The sequence below is a fragment of the Lissotriton helveticus genome, chromosome 8 (genome assembly GCF_964261635.1).
Source record: "Lissotriton helveticus chromosome 8, aLisHel1.1, whole genome shotgun sequence".
In the NCBI taxonomy this organism is placed as follows: Eukaryota; Metazoa; Chordata; class Amphibia; order Caudata; family Salamandridae; genus Lissotriton; species Lissotriton helveticus.
In genome coordinates this window covers 1,328,819,228-1,328,839,013 of record NC_136069.1, presented here as the reverse complement: position 1 = coordinate 1,328,839,013, position 19,786 = coordinate 1,328,819,228, and the positions used below count along the sequence as shown (strand labels likewise).

Sequence of the window (19,786 nt, the reverse complement as noted above, 5' to 3'; positions counted from 1 at the left end):
ACTACTACTAAATTGAAAAAAATCCTAATTTTAAGACTTTCGGTATTCACAGAAGGCAATTAGGAGTCCTAAAGTTAGGAGTCCAACTTTACTACTACTACATTGAGAAAAATCCTAATTTTAAGACTTTCGGTATTCACAGAAGGCATTTAGGAATCCTAAAGTTAGGACTCCTAACTTCTGTGAATACCGAAATGAGTAAGTGCCTTCTGTGAATACCAAAATGAGTAAGTGCCTTCTGTGAATACCAAAATGATAGTAAGTTTAGGATTTTGTCTTAAGTTAGTTCTGTGAATTGGGCCCAAATTGTTCTTTCAAAATACCACTATGAGCTTAGTAAGAGCACTGCACTCCTTGGATGTATAGTTGTATAAAAGTGTACATTGGCCATCCTATATATCATATGCACTTTCAATGGCCTTCAGCCATCTACAGAGAGGGTATCCACTCTGAAAACAAGGTAATAGCACAATGGATTGCTACAGCCATTGTTTTCTGTCACTTAAAAGCAGACTGCCACTTGTGATCTAGGGTGACAGCCCATTCCACGAGAAGCATTGTAGTTACAGTGGCACTTTATGAATGAGTACCTCTGTTGGATATCTGCAGAACAGGAACATGGAAGAGCTGTGACCATGTTACAAGACATTACTGCGTGGATACTAATTCTGAGAGACTCAGCTGTCAGCTAGGCATCTCTTTTATTAAGGTCTATTTGCTTGTTCATTTATGATGTCATGTCATCTAGTCATGGTACATTATATATCTTATGTACATTGATTATTTGCTGGCTACTGCTTGGTGTGCTGATTCAAACACGATTTATCCAATACTGGAGAGGTAATATGTTGCTTACCTGTATCTTTCATAGATTAGTTTACAACCCTCCATGGTCCCTGATCATAGGGCCTACTAATGAACATTCCTTCCACTAGTGCTATAGGAATCTGAAGTATGGAAGCCTCAGGGGGAGTGGAGTGGAGTTCAGTGTACTCTCACCTCATTAACTGGATTTGTGTCTTTATTAATGTGATTGTGCTACTGAAGAGACGTTATTTATGTTGTTTCTCAATGCAAATCTTTAATACTGCTATTGAAAGTTATAGTGGGCTCCCAGCTTAATGACAGGGAAATTGATTCAAGCATGTGAATCTATGAAAGATATAAAAGCTGGAGAACTGTTGTTATAGGCGGCAGGTTAGCCCAGCACCATGTGACTCTGGGCAATAGCTCGCTTAATCTTCCCGACGGCCCCCAGCGCCTAGAGACCCTTACGGGTGATTGTGCGCTTTACAAATGTGGATTATTATTATTATTATTATAGGTAAATTTCTTATTTCTGAATATACAGAGCCATAATATACTATATGCTCAGTTGTTTCAAAGACAATACCCAAGACTCTACATAATTTGTCTTGTATTTGCATGCTGTCACACTTGATCAAAACGTAGAACTGATATATAAAATAACCATATCCTTAGGAACCCTTGCTTCACATTTGATGTTAGATTGATGCAATGTAGTTTTGTCTACCTGAAAATTTAAGTCTCTCAAGTGTACTCACTATTTTGTATAATGTAGCAGTTTTGAATATCCTTGGCAAACAAACCTTTTCCTCATGTGCTTTCAGATGAGCTTAAATTGTATCACAGATAAGAGTAATTGATCTTGCCACATACCTAAATCAAATTTTCTAGAGCATGTTAAAATGGAAGGCAATTTTTTTCTTTTTAAACTTAGTATAAAAAATTCCCCAAGACATTGTTAAGGAATCACTGTCACCCTTACAACATTTAAAAGGTAGAGTCACAACATCTGACCTGTAAGAACAGGTGGTGCAATAAAACTCAGTTCTAAAGGAAGGTGGGTTTGAGGCAATGACTACTTTAATGACAGTAGTGCTCCTATCAGTTATGAAGATAATGTGTCAGAATGTTTAACTTGTCAAAACATAGTGCAGCACTAAACAAAAGTGTAGAATGGATTTTCGCTGTGAAGGAAATCAAAACCTCCCTAGAGGGTACATGAAACTATTATGTACTGTAATAGCCATAACGCAACACTTTCTACTTATGAGTACTTGAACCTACCATGAATAGCAACTACTAGAATGCAGTTGCAAGAACTGATGCTGAAATGCCAGCAATTTGCCTCCTCGTCCTGTGTTATTTAGCCAATTAGCATCTAAATATCCTGTATGTTTCACAAAGGATTTATGCTATTCCTTAGGAAACACATAGGATGAACGTGTTTGGTACATGGCTAATTGGTTAAAACAATCATTGGACTTTGAACTAGATAATTGTTATTTAGCTTCTCAAGTCTAGATAGTTTGACTCCAAAGCACTGTTGAAAAACCTTCTTTTTTAAGTTTGAGTTTATTGAGAACACCAAAAAACAGCAATTCAATAATTAGAATAAGTTATGAGAGCAAGAAATAGAACAAAAGTATACGCATAAAATACAATACATGGAAGTAAAATTGTTAAAAATAAACATCAATATAAGTAAATATGCATTCTACGATGTATGAAACTATGGAAATGTATACGGAGTATGGAGGAAGGAAGGGGTAGGAAGAAATACATAGTTATACTGTACTAATTAGAACACATTATGCTAATGAAACTGTAGACATTGTGAAGAGGAGCAAAAAGTAAAACAGTATATATACATATTGATGACATTGTATAAATCATCTATTAATATAAATATAAAAGTGCTGTTGGGTAAATTCAAGGTGGTTTCCTCACTTCATCAGACATGGTAATAATTTTATTAACAGATGAGGAGGATAAGTATGTAGTTAGTGTAAGACATACAAATCTCTCTTTATGGCTAAGGAAATAGGAGAGACATACTTGGTGTCTAGCCTATGATGAAAGCAAATGGTATTCCAACAGGACCTAAAAGTAACGTCATGCGCCTGCTTCCAAATGAATGTTATTAAGTGAAAAGCAACAGCCAACAATAAATCTATCAGCTCATAACTAGGGGTTAGGTAAAGCCATTGAGGAACCATATTACTCTGAAAAACAGTTAAGGAGAAAGGGATAACAATGTTAAATATCTTGTTTATTTGGTGCCAAACCAGTTTCCAAAACTGGAGAATAGAAGGACAGTCGAATGACATATGTTTCAAATCAGCAGTTGAGCATGAACAGGACCAGCAGGATGAGTTTGTAGTTGGAGAAAAAGATTTTATAGTCATGGGGTATATAACAAATGTAACATGCATTGACTTATAAATAGTAGAAGCAGAAAGGATATTGCTTAATAATGGAAAAATTGTAATGGCAATGGAGCGACAGGCAGGTGTAGTAATGTAGGACGTAATGCGGAAATGTACTGATTGAAAGATGTACGCAAAAGTTCATATTGGAGTATGGATGTAGACAGGAGGGAGAATTTAGTTATGAAGGTCAGAAAAGGATAGAAGTTGATCATCAGTGAAGAATTGCAATAATTCAATACTTTGGCTCGCAAGTTTTTTCAGTATGTAGAACGATTCCTAATTCGTAGTAATCTGTTATGCCAAATATGTTGTTGTTGGAAAGGAGTAACTGAAGGGTATGTTGAAGATAGAAGAGCTGTCAGAATTTTGCACGAATGATAAATAACTGGAGTGCGTGATTGAGAGATATGTGTTGTGAAGGCAAAAATGTCTTTAAAATTAAAAGGGGAAATTAGAGATTTCTCTAAATGCAGACACAAAGGAGAGTGTAATGGGCAGGCTGCAGAGAGCCATCGGGTAGCTTGTTTCAATGAAAAAGCGTAATGTGACTTTTTAAAATCCCCCACTAGATCTATTCCTTTTTAAAGAGGACAAAGCTGCATGATATTTGGCTTTCGAAATAAATTTTGAAAGAAGGGAGTCTATTTTCTTATATTAATGATCAGGAATATGAACTGGATCATGGCATAACAAATTATATCACAGGGGTGAGCATCATTTTAATCGAGCCGATCCTGCCCCAACAAGAGAGAAACAGTTGATGTCAATGGGTAACATTATCATTTAGTGTCTTAGTAATATGATTAAAGTTTCATTTTAAAGTCTCCTTATTAGTCTGCAAGAACCACATTCCCAGATATTTTATTTTGTAGGGTTGCCAAGTGAATCTCCCGTGTGTGCAAAAAGTTACTTACCTAAGACATTTTAAGATAATACCTCACATTTGCCAGGATTAAGGCGATATTGTGACAAGTGAAAAAAAGAGGTAACTTGCTGAAGAAAAGGAGGAAGGGAAACTGTAGGATCAGAACAATAAAGGAAGATGTCATCAACATAGATTGACATTTTAATTTGTTTTGACCCAATTTGAAATCCAGATATGAGTGCATCTTGCCTGCTTTTGGTTTAAAAGGGTTTCAGTGCGATAGTAAACAAAAGAGGTGATAGTGGGCAACCGTGGAACATCCTTCTAAACATGGGGAAGTAATCTGAAAGCATAACATTAACAAGAATTGACGTTTTAGGGCCTGTGTGCAACAAGGAAATTAAAGCAATCAATTTGGGTGGTAAACCAATAAACTTTTGTGCCTGAAACATAAAATTCCAACCAATCCTATTGAGAACTTTTTCTGTGTTCTATGCACTAGCAGCAGTAGGATGGTCTAGTATAGAGGCCTTGCTTAGGATTTTGAAAAAGACATGAGCATTGTCAGATGCCAATTGTAACTTAACCAAACCAGATTGCTCAGGGCCTATAAGATCAGCCAAAATAGGGTCAATGCATAATGCCAACATTTTTGCAAACATTTTGTAATCAGAATTAACTAAAGAAATAGGATGATAGTTCTTACACTGTAAGAGATCTATATCATCTTTTGGAATTAAGCAAATCATGGCATCGTGGATGTAGCTGTTAGTGATGAATGAGTTAATCAAAAGTAAAAGGTTGGGAAAGAGAAGCTTGTGAAGTGGATATAAAATTAAAATAGTAAAACCATCAGGCGCTTGAGCTTTTACCCCTGCACAGCATGAGTGATTTCTGAAAGTGAAATATCTGCCCCTTGTGGATCAAAATCAATATACTGCTATGGAGGGAAAGCAATGGATTCAACGTATTTAGCCAAACGGTAGTGGTTGTGTTTCTGGTGAATATAAGTTGGTATAAACAAATTTGTTTAAGTTACCTTTATCCTTAAAGAGGGTAGTCTTTGTATTGTTTCACAAGGATTCTCTCTTCCAGTGCTATATATTCTGATTCTTAAATAGTTTGCAAGTGATTTTTCCATTTTATTTTGACCCCTTAAAGTATCAGGCACTACTCTTAAATAGGTACCAGGAAGCAGCATTCATAGTTAATTTGTTAAAGGTAATTTTGGCATCTATCAGATGTTGCAATGAAATCTCATTTTTAGAGTGGTGATTGGTATATTTCAGTTGTTTTAATCTTGTCAAGTAGCTGAATTGATTGGGCTTTCATAGACTTTTTCTTTTGCCAGACTTAATTTATTATGAAGCCTCTTGCCACCGATTTCAAAGAATCCCAAATCACTTCAAAAGAGGAATCGAGTGTAGTGTTAAAAGCAAAATATTCAGAAGCAAAGACTTCAAATTGAGATTGAAATTTAGTATCTAAACGTAAAGGATTATTAAAGTGCCATCTACCTTCATGCGGTAAGAAGGGTATAAAATCAAGATTTGTGTATACTGGTGCATGATCTGATATCAAATTTGATCCTATATCAGAATGAAGGACATGTTGGGCTAAGGATTTACTAAGAAAAAGATAGTCTATTTGGGATTGCGAATGGTGAGGGGCTGAGGAGATAGTATATCCCCGGATGCCCAGGTGGCGTAATCTTCATATGTCAAATAATGATTTGCGTTGGATGGTGGATTAGAATTTGAATTTGAATTGGGAGTACATCTTAGTGTGTACAAACTTAACTGTTGCATTCCTATCCAGTAAAGGAACATGAATTTGATTGCAGTTACCACCAAATATAATGTGATCATCATTATATTGGAGTAAATTATTGGAAATGTGGTCCAGAATGCATTATCAACAGAAACCGGACCGTACACATGCGATTTTTTGTGAGAAGGAATTATTACTCCATTTTTCTTCCCCAGGGCAAGGGGAAGCAAACACATTATCCACTCAGCATTTTTTTTAGTTTGTCAACCACTAATTCAGAAACTGTGATTCTTGAAGCAATGCATCATCCGTTTTTAGTCTGGCTAGGTGAGATAACACCCTCTGCCTCTTAATAGGGTTACCTAACCCATTAATATTCCACAAAGTAACCCAGAAGGCATTACTAGAACAATTGCATGTACAATTAATATGTCTACAGTAGCAAGATAAATAGAGAAATTAAACAAATATTGGGGAGAATAAGAGTTGTGCTTAATGAAAAAAGAAAAGGAGGGAAGGTAGTAGAATGGGAAACAGGGAAAAAGAAAGGACAGAGTTGGACCATAAAAAGAAACTTTAGTAAGAAATTAGCGAAACAGAAAACATAATGACAGTACAAGTCATACAAACGACGACTGAAAAACATGCCTACAAAAACACAGAACAAGCGGGAGGGTGGCAGCACCGGAAGACGACATCCACAACATCCAAACTCCATAGGATGGCAGGGCAGCATTGACTTGGGCAAAAACATCACATAACAGTGAGACCTTAAGGGAGCGAGACATGAAGACAGATACCTGTATCATAATAAAAGATACATTGAGAAATTCAGCTGTGTTCTAATAAGAAAAAAAGCATCTTAGCATAAAACATAAGCAACACTAATAACTTAGTTAATTGTAAAAAGAAAACAGGCAAGAGAAATAATTAATATTCAGGTAATTCTTGAAATGTCCAGAGTTTCACCTCCATGCTGCTAAAGAAATGTCTTAAGTGTGGCAGGCTCCTCATAAGTGGTTGTCTTTTCCTTGTATATCTGATTAAACAAGCAAGGATGAATTAAGCCAAATCTAGCATTTATGGCTCCCATCTGAGGATGCATATCTAGGAATTGTTTCCGGCGATCTGCTGCAATTAATTACATCATGAGAGAAAAATTGTTTGTGGTCGCCCAGATAATTTGCATTTTAGCTTTGACAGTGGACATTACCTGTAAACGGTCTGTATATTTCAAGAAGAACAAAATACCTCTTTGTGGCTTAGCAGAAATTCTGCGACCAATCCTATGAACCCTGTCTATGTTGAGGGGAGTGGTCATAGACGTATCCAGAGGTTTTGGGAGAAAAGATTGAAAATAGATGGTTGGAACAGAGCCCTCTGTGTTTTCATGGAGTCCGTATATGTAGAAGTTATTCCTGAGAGTTAGGTTTTCAAGATGCTCAGTGTGCTTTTTAAGTAGAGAGATCTCCTACTTCAGATGTGAAATAAATGCAGCTGTAAGTTGAAGGCTATCTCTTTTTTGCTCTACTAGTAAATCTTGTGACAAAATATTGCAACATCTTGGTAGTCTCTTCCATAAAGTGTGTCAGTGCGCAACATCCCTAAAGGAACACATCCATAGAATCTAGTGAGGATTTTACTGGATAAGTGGGTGTTCTTTTTTTGTTTTTTTATTTTACCTAGCAAAGAAGTTACCAGGATCGTACCTGAATGAGATTTAGGTTTCTGTGAAGTTGCGTCATCCATATTGTTAAAAGTTGAATCAGAGAATATAGGGATATTGGGTGCACCAGAAGGTTGAAGTTTCCCTGTTTTCCCCCTATAAGAGAAAGGCTGAAAAGGGCGGAAGATCCAGCCAATTATTGAGTTCCCGCAAATACGTGAGGCAGGAAATTAAGTTTAGTACACTGGAGGCACAAAAGGCATGTACAAACGAGATAACTTATGAACAGCAAAAATTAGAAAAAAACGTTAACCATCTCCCTGTGTAACAAGGTAGCCTTCCATTTAAAGGGGGTAACTGGTCCAGAAGGCTGAGAAACATGAGGAAAGACTCAGAAAAACATGATGAAAGCAGAGGAGCATTTTATATTGCCACACACTGAGGATTGCTGGCCATGAACAGGTTCCATAGGCCAGTTGAGTAGAAAAAAGCGAAAGTCTGAGGACAAATACCATTTTGGAGAGTATAGGGAAGATTGCAAAATGCTCACCAGTTATTTCCAATTATTAGGAAATGATCTGTTAGGAAAATATGGGTGCATAGAAGAAAAGCACATTACTTTTATTAAAGCTCAGCAGCACATTACATTAAGAAGCGCATCATCTCCAAACTTCAGCATTTAGTGAGGAATGTGCTTACTGCCCCTCAGAATGGCGGGTGTGACCTTGCTTTGTGAGTCAAACTCCCCAGAGCCAGCTGCAGGTAAAGACGAGAGGTAGTGGAACATGAAAGAGCTCTCACGACTCTCCAGGCATTCCGGAGGAGACTCAGCATTTTCTTCTCCATCGGACAAGCCATGGAGCAGTTTCAGTAGGTGAGAAGCTTCCCGCGTCTTCTGGAGCTTCAGTGAGGTGCTGCCATCTTGGTTGGCACCGAAACCACACCCCTTTTGAAACATTTCCTGATAAACGTTGCCAGGTGTAATCTTTAATTATTAGGAGACTATTGTCAAAGCATTAGTAGTTCATGTGGGTTTGCTTGTTTGCACAATAAAACGTGAATGTTTGCTTATTTCAGATAATTGTGACAACAACGTCGTATGAAAAGAATACGTCATGATCTAGTGCTTGCCTACCTGTAGATTGTATTCCTAATTAATTTAATTCTGTCTTCTTTTGGGTGGTGTGTGCAGGACTGGTCTAGTATCCTCTCAGGAAGTCAAGACCATTTTAAAAGCCTTCAGGGTACCTTTGGCAGATGATCTAATGCGTACAATACTCTCCAGGTAAGTCACTGTGATGTGCAGTAAAATTACCTTAACTCACATGATTCAGAGTTTGTCTGATGTTGGCAGTTTAAGGGAATCCAGATATGCTCATTTCAGCTGCCTACTTATTATAGCAGTATTATACACATGCTTATTATAATATTGTTCTTATTATTTTCTGATAATCTTCACTCTGTTGTGATACATGGTTTTATACAGCACACATCTGTCAATGGCTTGCCCCCTTGTCACTTTTACTTGCAGTATGTGACTGCAGGAGGGTCATTCAAGGAACTTTGGTTGCACAGACCATGCCCATTATAGTATTGCTGTACATTTGGATGTTGGGTTTTCCTTACTTTTGCACTCCAAAAAGGGGCCATTGCTTGCAAACTGCCAGCCAAACTTGTGTGAGGCGAATGTAGGGTTGCCTCTACAAAGTATATTGCATTGGCGGTCCTAATCCAAGTCTGCTGTTTTAATCTGCCTGCTTGGAGTCTTGTTAGTTTAGCACAGAGCCCAGTGCCTATTTTATGCACCTGTAGTGCTTAACCTGAATTCATTTAACTCGATATTTCATTGGGTTGGTGTATTAATATTCAGACAGTACAGTTTACAGTACAGTTTACAAGCAGGGAGCAAGGGCTGCCTCTTTCTGTTTTCAGAGCTGTGCTTTCTAAAAATAAAACACTAATTCTGAAAACGATTGGGTTTTGGGCCACATGTACTTTTCCCAAAATACAGGTTGAAATTTGCGACCTGTATTTTTGTGACCAGAGTGGTATTTGTGAACCGATCTATGTACAAATAAGTCAGTTTCCAAAATAATGAATCATATTGAGTCACAATTCGACCTACTACATGAATTGCGATCCACTACAATTCGCTGCCATCATAAGGATGGGGTCCTCCTGGGGTCAGCGTTTAAAAAAAGAAATCTTTTTTTTTTTAAATGCATCTCATTTACCTTAAACTAAAGTCCTTCCTGCACCTTCTTGAAAATCGATACATGTATTTGTAGGACTCAGCATTGCATAGAGAGCTGATAGGAGGGAAAACTACTAGAGTGCGAGCTGTACATTTCACCGAAAAGTCCGGGCTTCTGGGAGGATAGGGAAAGCAGGGTTCAAGACACAAGCCATTAGGGTCTAGGACCTGACATACTCTAATGTTGTGACAGCAGGATACAGGCTGCCAGAGCTCTTGAAGTGTCCGCTAGTGTAGCAGCTCTATTTTCCCATTTGGATATTGCAAATTAAGCTGCATACTTCATGCAATGCTCATTCAGGTCAAGAGGTGGACTCATTTTAAATAGAAAATTGACTTTGTGACATGACTGGCGTTAAAGGTACTTCTCCTAATAGAGCATTCACTGGAGCAGGCTGCAAAAACCGGCAACAACTGTAGTGGAGTGCCTCTTCAGTCACATTAGTAGATTTAGAATGTAGTTCATATACTTCACAAGGCATGCTTGTTAAGAGTATTAAACAGAATGAAAGTAATGACCTTTCCTATTAATCTAGACACCAGAGGGGGTAAGTCCTGTGGGTGGACTGAAATTCCAGCTTCCACACTAGGCCAATTTGTGTGAAACTGTCCATACAAATGTTCGTAATGCATATTGTGGAAGGAACTATATGTAAATCAATGTAGACTTATCTCTCTTTGAGAAATGCATTTCTAAATGTATGTTTTGATACTCCATATGTTCAGAAAATGTGACTCAATTCAATGATCTAATAAAATGTATTAAACAGACGCAGATGTTAAAAAAAGACCTTTTGTACATAACACTGTGTTATCATATTTTTATGTATCATCTGTTGTGTGATTTGCATTTTTTAGTCTTTCAGTGGCTTGGCTCATACATTGGCTCTTGACGCCAAACCAGTCTTTGGCTCAGCTCACCCTAGAAATGTTCTTTCTCATAGTGGTAAAGGTTCAGTGCCATGGATGTATATTGCTGGTAACCTCTGAATGCCCCCTAACTAGAGAAAGGCCTCACAAACTGCAAACTGGCTACGTGTCTGTGGTAATGAATGGCTAGAGCGTTGAGTGGGGGCGCCATGGCCCTAGCAGAGCCACCCACAGCAGGGCTCATGGGCTGCTGTTTGCAGATGAATTACGTTTCAGATGATCAAGTCTTAACAACAGCAGTCTGTGTAGCTGCCCACCAAGAGTGCTGTTTAGAGGTCGATATTTAAGTTTATTATTACTTCCAACTCAGTCGTTTTGCTTTGTACTGCTCTGATGCACTACCACCACCCCTTTTATACCAGCATTTTCCATTGTTCATAGAGCTCATATGTGTGAACTATTTGTGGAACTTTTTAGGCATGTATATGTTGTAATAGTGCTTATTATGTTTATCTTGATATATGAATATAAGTTGGCAGGGTATGCCCAGATGATGGTCCCTTGCTCACTTTGCCACTGAATTCAAGCTAGCCTGGCTGATGAGGGGTGTTACCCCGAAACAGGTCCCAGGTTGCTGGTTTCCGGTTCAGGGAAGACCTGGCTTGGCAGTTCGGGCTGGACTGTTCCCATGAGGCACAGGGTCAAGACTGATTTGCATATAGTTGGGTCTGAACTGGGGTGGTGAAGTGACCTAAAGAACGTTGATGGATTCAACCCAGATCTGTGACTGGGGGTGAGTGTCTGAAAAGTTTCAGTGCTCCGTCCAGCATCTTGTATTTCCTTTATCTCCATATATGACAATGCATTTTGGGAAGAAATAGAAAATTGCATTATATATGAAATAAAGAACATCCTGCTATCCATTATAACGATATTGCAAGTCACTGAGAAGTTATGTGGCCTTATAGAAGAACGAAAGGCCAAAGGCCAAGTTCCCTTCTAAGTTCATGGAACTCCGAAGTGTCTTGAAATATATAATGAACAGCATGGGGGAACTTTGTTCCTTTTAATCCAGTGGGATGCCATCATCCTTCCTACCAACCGCTTACATCCTTGGTGTACTTCTCTTTCATATGAAAGAGTTGAGATGTTTGCAGATGTGAAGATTAAAAGTAGAATCTGCATCTATTAGATTCTATCTTTCCTATAATTACCTATATCCTGCATAAATAAACATGTTGAGATGAATATCTCCTTTCTGCTGATCAGTTTTTGTTTTTAGAAAAAGATAGAACGAAAACACAGTTCAATTTTTCCATATTTAAACTGCAGCTGTAGTTATGCCCCATGTCCTGCCTTTTACTGTGACTGCTGGCAACAGGCATTGTGATCTCAGAACTTATTCCAGTTGAGTAGCCTTATCTGATAGAGACTTCTAGCTGCAGATTCCTTACCATAGATTCCTTACATTAGAATTTCCCAGGCATCAGGCTGGATCCAGAAACTATTACGTGAGCAATACCCCTTGCGTGAACAGTCAGGTGGCGCCATTCTGCTCCATGTGACATTGGTGGTGGCGTTGCCATCAGTTATTATGGTCACCTATATGGGTGACAGTTAAGCACCGATCCGGGAAGAGCTACCCCTCTGTCGCTTTTTGACAGTTTTTTAAACTTTTTGGTGACTTTATGATTTTTTCATGATGGCTGTCTTTGAGGAAGATAGGTTTTAAACCATGGGGCGCCTGTCACCGTGCCATGTCGGTTACTGATCCCTACCTGCCTCTTCTGCCTTTGTTGTCTGAAGTGCAACCATGACTCAAAGTCCTGTGAGAGTTAGCGGAGATCCCGGACCTTCGGGCCACCAACACCCACCGGCGGCTCCAACCCCATCCTTATCGCTGACGACACTGAGTTTGATCGGTGTTTCTTGATGACAATTCTGGCACCAGTAGAACTCAGGAGTTCTATGTTGTCACCTGAGCATTTTCATGATGTTTCAGGCATGTGAGAGTACTGGGAGGGGTCTAGGAACCCTTTAGAACACCAATATATGTCTGCAGAGCAGATTAACTGGTATAAGGATCTTGGGGAAGCCAGTGGACTGGACACATCTCCAGATGCTGGCATGCTCTCTTCACCAACTGTGGCTATGGAGGAGGGGGCTTCTTATGCCATGGTGGTAAGGAGGGCATCTGAGGTCCTTGGACTGTGCAGGTCAGGACTAATCTTTGACCGAAGTGTTTCAGCCTGGGGCTTTCTCCTTTGAACCCTTGTTGCCCTTCAACGTGGCACTTACTGATGTCCTATTAGGCACGTGGTCCAAGCCTAGGACAGGGGCTCCTGTGAATAGGACAATTGCACGCTGCCATCGTCTGGCTCTGGGGGACCCAAAGTTCCTCAGCCAACACCCCACCCCTGAAAGCTTGATAGTGGAGGCTTTCTACTTCCCAGGGCGCGGTCCCCTTTCGCCCCTCCGGACAGGGAAACCAAGAGCCTGGAATCACATGGGAAGAAGATGTTTTCTACCTCCAGCCTGCCATTGCGGTCGGTGAATACTGCATGCTTATTGGGCCATTTCTTCCATTCCCTCTGGGAGATGGTTGCACAAGTGCTGCCACAAGTCCCATAGGGATGGGAGTGAAGCAGAAAAAATCACAAGTCCCATAGGGATGGGAGAGATGCAGCAACAATCACCATCAGGTGTGGACTTGACATGACTGATTCGCTGAGTAGAGCAATTTCATTGCCAGTGGCCTTACTTCGCCTTGCCTGGCTTAGAACGTCTGACTTCTCAGGCAATGCCCAGGCTAATTTGATGGACATGCCCTATGATGGTTCTTGTTTTTTGGTGAGAAGGCAGACTCAGCCCTGGAACGGTTCAGGATTTTCGTGCTATGGCCAGATCCTTGGGGCTTTCTTCAACACCTCGTGGCCAGTCTAGCTTACGCCCCTTTCGCCAGCCCTATTCCAGCCACCGTCCTGAGCAGACTTCCCAAGTTGTGCAGGGACGTGGACACTGCTCATTCTTTTCCTAGGAATGGAAGCCAGAAGTTGTGGGCCACCCTCCCTTCGGCAGCCGCAACCGCCAAGCACTATGCAAGACCACACCACTCCAGAGGGAGCGAGTATCCGTCATCATCTCCCCCACTGGAAGTCGATAACATTGGACAAGTGGGTCTTGCAGTTCATCAAGGAGGGCTATTCTCTGCCTTTCCTTTATTTTCCTTCTCCTTTTCCGCCAATTCAAGAACGTCTGGCAGATGATCATTTAAATTTGCTCCTAGAGGAAGTTACAGCTTTCCTGGCAAGGGGCTATAGAGAGGGCCCCAGTTTCAAAAGTAGACAGTGGCTGTTAGTCCTGCTACTTTCGAATTCTGAAGAAGAACAAAGGTTTACGGCCCATTAGATCTTTGGACTTCCTCAAGAAGGAGAAGTTCAAGATGCTTACCTTAGCTCAAGTCTTGTCTGCCCTAGACCAAGAATGCTGGATGGTAGCATTGGACCTGCAGGATGCGTATTTTCACATCCCCATCCTGCTGGGCCACAGGCGTTACCTGCGGTTTAAGGTAGGCCACGCGCACTCTCAATTTACCATGCTCCCATTCAGCCTTACCAGTTCCCCTTGTGTGTTCACCAAAGTGATGTCAGTGGTTGCAGATCATCTGCGCAGGTTAGGGGTTTCAGTCTTCCCCTACCTCGACGACTGGCTGTTGAAGGCGCCCTCACCTCAAGCTGTCATCTTCCACCTTCAGACTACGGTGATGCTCCTGCATTTGCTGGGCTTCTCTATAAATGTGCTGAAATCAAACCTGACTCCTTCTCAGATGCTCCCTTTCATCTGAGCTGTTCTGGACACAGTGCAGTTTCGGGCCTATTCTCCCGAGCAGTGAGTCCAGGATATTAAGGTTAAGATTATGATGTTTCAGCCTCTATCTTGGATTTCATTAAGACTGACTCTGAGGCTGTTGGACCTTATGGCCTCCTGCATCCTGTTGGTAATGCATGCCAGGTGAGATATAAGGTGGCTCCACAGTGGGTATACACCAAGAAGGTATGCAGTTCCTACTGTGAGTTGCAGGTAGTCATATATGTTTTGAATGCACATATGTAGGAGTACACTCAAAGTGCAGGAGTAAGATTTCCTCCTGTCGGAAAAAGACCCTCACACACCCAGCCAGCTAGATGTATTGCTTCATCATCGGGTCTGCTCCTTATCAGGTCGGCGCTGCAATACCCGATCTGCACCCGTGATGGGGCCTTCTTGGCGGAGATCTTTATTCCTTATTGCTGTTGGGTGTAGTGCAAGTGAGGGCCCTTCGTTAGTGTAGGTGTAGTAATGTGAAGGGATGTGAAATTAAAACGGGGATTGGTGGTCCACTCAAGACAATTTAATGAGGTGTGGCCACTATCCTGATTAAAAATATATAGAAGCGCGTACGCCCGCTCTAAGGTTGCGGGATTGTATGCTTGTCAACATGTTTCTTGCCTTTGTAATACATTTGATGGCAATTCCTCAGGACCAATGTGGAATCTACCTATACTTTCTGGTAGTGGTCCCAAATATGTGTAGAGAAGTCGTGACCACCCATACAGCACCCTGGAAAGTGGTACCTGTAGATTTATGACATAGCCCTATTTGGGTCTAGTAATCGCAGCAACGTGTACCGGCTGGTGCTGACACCAGAGGTGTAGTGTCATGCTGACGTCCACTGGATCAGCGATTATCCTCCCCCTCACGCTGCCGGCCCCAGCTCCACATTGGGACCTGAAGTTCAAGTGGGCACAGCATCAGGGAAATCTCACCGACATGATCCAGATCTCGGAGGGAACTGCGAGAGATCTGCAGTGGTGATTGACGAACTGCAATTGGGTCAAAGGCAGACCCCGCTCCCATCCGCAACCAGATCACACAGTAATGACAGATGCATCTCTTCTGGGATGGGACTGACTTCTGTGAGAGGTGGGGAGCAGGGGACACTGGTCTCTGGCGGAGTTGGTTATCCACATCAATTTGTTGGAGCTTCGCGCGATTCGGTTTGCATTGAAAGCATTTCTTCCCTCTGTCAAGGGGAAGTTAGTGCAGTTGTTCACGAACAACACTGCTTTCATGTGGTACTGCAACAAACAGGTGGGGTGGGGTCGTGGACCCTTCGTCAAGACGCACTGCTTCTCTGGACATGGCTGGAACAGCAGGGCATAACCCTGATTCTTCAACACATGGCAGGTTCTCTGAACACCAGGGTGTACGAACTCAGCCATCGATTCCCTACCGGATCACGAATGGCATCTGCAGTCAGAGGTGGTGCAAAGTCTCTTTCAGCAGTGGAGAGGACCTTGGTTAGAGCTGTTCAGCTCCTAAGAGATATGCTCAATGTCAGCAGTATTGCGCACTGGAGTGTCCAAGGAGGCTATTGCTTGGCAATGCTTTTTGTCACAAATGGAGATCAGGCCTGTTGTACGCCTTTCCACCCATACCACTTCTGCCCAAGGTTCTGTAGAAGATCTGGAGTGACCGGGCCCAAGTGATTCCTGTGGCTCCGTACTGGGCAAGGAAAGTCTAGTTTCCACAGCTTCTGAAAATGAGCATCGATCCTCCGATTAGGCTGCCCATTCGGGTGGATTTTCTGTCGCAGGCGGTAGACTGTAGCAGGGGAGGGCCGTCCACCCGGATCTGTCAACACTCCACCTCCATGTGTTGAGATTGAGCTGTTGCAGTCGTTGGCTTTAGACCTTACTCCCGAAGAATGCAATGTTATTTTGGTGGCCAGGCTGCCCTCCACTAAGACAGTATATTCCTGCTGTTGGCAAAAGTTTGTATCATATTGTGCAGAAAGCTGTATTGACCTCTTTCTGCTTTCTCTTTCTACTGTTCTTTTCATTCTTACCCTTGCCCAGCATGGCTCTGCTTTGGGTACTCTTTCTGCTCTATCCGCCTTTCTCTCTTTCAGTCTCCAGTTTTAAATAGGTTCTTGAAAGGGTTGGGTCACTTGTTCCCACCCACGCTATTTGTCATGCCACAGTGGGACCTTAATTTGGTGGTCACTTTTCTTATGTGTGCTCCCTTCGAGCCTTTGCACAACTGTCACCTCCGGGTGCTTACCATCAAGACAGCCTTACTGGTGGCAATAACATCTGCCTGGAGGGTGAGTGAATTGCAGGTGCTATTATGTAAGCCCCACTACATGACTTTTGCAGATAAAGTGGTGCTTTGCACCGGCGCTTCATTTCTTCCAAAGGTGGTGATCCCATTTCATCTGAGTCAATCTATCACGCTCTCTACCTTTTCTCTCCTCCGTATCCCTCTAAATAAGAGGAGCATCTCCATCGTCTTGACCCAAAAAGAGCATTGTTGTTGTTGTGCCTACATAGGTTACCGCAACGTCAAAACCAACACTGACAATGTCACTTGGAGCAGAATGGAGCCACCCAACAGCGTCCAAAAGGGGTACTGCTCGTGAAAATGTTTCCAGATCCAGCCTCACACCTGGGAAATTCTAAGGTAAGGAATCTCCAGTTAGATATTGTCTCTACCAGATAATGCACTACCGAAGGTAAGTAACTTGTACACCTTTTTTTCATTACAGGTGACCAGAGACTTCATAAGCCACCTGTAATAACAAGAGTAGAGAGAGAATTTTATAAAAGGATTGCAGACTCCCGTTATATGTAGGGAACATTAACTTAGTGGAAATATGGATTAAGTATTTTTATATTTTTATTTTACCAATTGAATTGGATTGGCTAAATGACTTATTTAACCCCTTGCGCGGTGTGTTAATTCTCCCGCTGTGCGGCAGAATTAACGAGTGGCCGGGATTCGGATGGCCACCGTACGGCCTTAGCACACACCCACCGTGATGCCGGGGGCCGTCCTGATCACCGAATAGGTTAAGGATACTGAGTTATAACAAAACATGCTTCAGTGAAGTTGATCCATTCTATAACAGTAAGGATAAGCAATAATGCCATTAGTTTAAGAAAGGCTGATTTACGCGAACAGTAGGGGGGCCTCAGGACATGTTTCCCCCTGAGAAGGCCTCGACACAAGCTAAGAACCTTGGTGTGTTGTGCGACGACGGCCTTTCTTTCAGACCCCAAATCATTGGGTTGTCCGGGAAATGCTTTGGCATTTTAAAGATGCTTAGAAAATTTCTTCCGCTCCTTTCTTTGCAGTACAAAAAAATTATTGTTCAGGCGTTAATTGGATCCCGACTCGACTACGCCAATGCCCTATATTCAGGGTCGCCTAAATATTTGTTGGCCAGACTGCAAATAGTGCAGAATTCAGCGGCAAGAGCCATTTTTGGCCTTCCACGGAGAGCAAGGGCTTCGGATCTGCTCAATAGGTTGCATTGGCTGCCCATTTCCAAAAGAATCGTATTTAAGATTCTTACTTTGGCGTTTAAGGCCCTTCATTCAGTTGGCCCGAACTATATCAGGAAGCGCATGGCCTTCTATGCGCCGCGGAGGATGCTGTGGTCGGCTGGCTTGGCTAAAGCCGATGTGCCGCCTATTAGACATGCCCGGATGGGAGGGCGTTCCTTCCGGTACTTGGCGGCATGCCGCTGGAATGAGCTCCCTGTTACCCTTCGCAAAGCCAACAGTCTCCTTTCTTTTAGAAGGGAGCTGAAGACTTGGCTTTTTTCTGTATGATTCTTTGGACTGCTGTGAGATGCCGTGTTGTGTTTTTCGGTTTCAGGTCTCTTTGCCAAAGCGCCGGGACACCCTTTGGGGTAGCCGTGCGCTATAGAAGAGATAGTACATAACATAACATATACAACAGTCTGGGGAGCGCATGTGAAAATCCAAAACATTTAGATTTATTTCTTTTTAAACATTTTTATTGAGTATAGACGTGCAATATTGACATTTGATAGTTAACACGTATATGCTGATACAATTTCCATCATTTTCTCGCAGTAGCGTAAGTGCATTAATTATTAATCTGGCGTACATTATACAGTTCATACTGATTAACCCACTTCTCCATCACTCCTCCTCGTCTGATACCGAACTTATTGTCGGAGGTGTGCATATAATTCCCCTAAAGCTATTCCACGCACCCTATATTCTTTCCCATTTTTTGGGGCATCCTCTATGAATGGACGTAGCTTTTTCGGCCGCCATGGCCAAATCCATATCTTTGCACCAGTCTTCAAGGCGTGGGGCAACCGCCGTCCCCCAATGTTTGGTCACATTTCACTTTGCTATCATCATACCAAGGGTTGCCCAGGCTTGGGCTGGGTCGTATCTAGTGGGATGGCTGCCTCCAATGCGTGTTTGATCTGTAGGTAGCGCAAGAACTCAGTGGGAGCCATTTCGTATTGCGCTTGTAAGTAGTCAAAGGTGACGTTTTTTCCCCCTTTCCATAGGTTGCCTAGTCGGGAAATCCCTATTGCATCCCAGTTCTGGAATCCCTTACTCTTGCCCAGAGTGCCTAGTTATCCTGTGCTCCATAGTGGCGTTAGTTGCGTCAATCTGTTTGCCCAGCCCAGGGATCGTGTTTCTGTATGCCATACGTGGACAGTGTGCGCAGTTGGCCCTAGTAGGTCTAATTTATGCTTTTTGTTGTAAAGCAGCTGATTGAACTCCCCCGTACCCAGTGCATGTCTGTCTATCTGGTACGCAGGGTCAGCATGGGGTAAATGGACTCACCAATTGACCACTGCTAAATGAGCGGCCCAATAGTATGTCTGTACATGTGGGAGTGCAATACCGCCGTCATACCAACTTCTGACCAGTTTTGACGCTGCGATCCTAGCAAACTTCCCCTCCCATTAGAGCGTGCTGACCTCTGACTCTATTGCTTTAAAGTAGGATGCAGGAACCTTAGAGGGAGTGTTCTGTAGGGCGTATAGAAATCTAGGGAGCACCATCCTTAAAAACTGCAGCCCTACCCAGGAGGGTAAGCAGCAGCGATTTCCAGTGTTTGGCATCACGTCTCAGTCTCTTCAATGGCCTCTGGAGGTTCATCCCCATAAATTTGTCGGGGTCGGGCGTAACATGAATCCCTAAGTACTTGAGGCTGTCCATGACCACTTTCACTGTGCACCCCTTCGGAAATTAGGGGGGAATCCCATGCAGGATATATAGCACAGACTTCCCCAGTTAATGGTGTACCTG

At 42.1% G+C, this 19,786-nt stretch overlaps 1 protein-coding gene across 1 annotated transcript in view; it reads left to right on the top strand.

The window, feature by feature from the left end:
- The window catches only part of EFHC2 (EF-hand domain containing 2), a 381,628-nt gene that overhangs the window by 342,525 nt on the left and 19,317 nt on the right, over nucleotides 1-19,786 (top strand). The window contains exon 13 of the mRNA XM_078656188.1: nucleotides 8,730-8,822. Coding sequence (XP_078512314.1) covers nucleotides 8,730-8,822 — 93 coding nt within the window. The remainder of the gene's footprint in view (nucleotides 1-8,729; nucleotides 8,823-19,786) is intronic.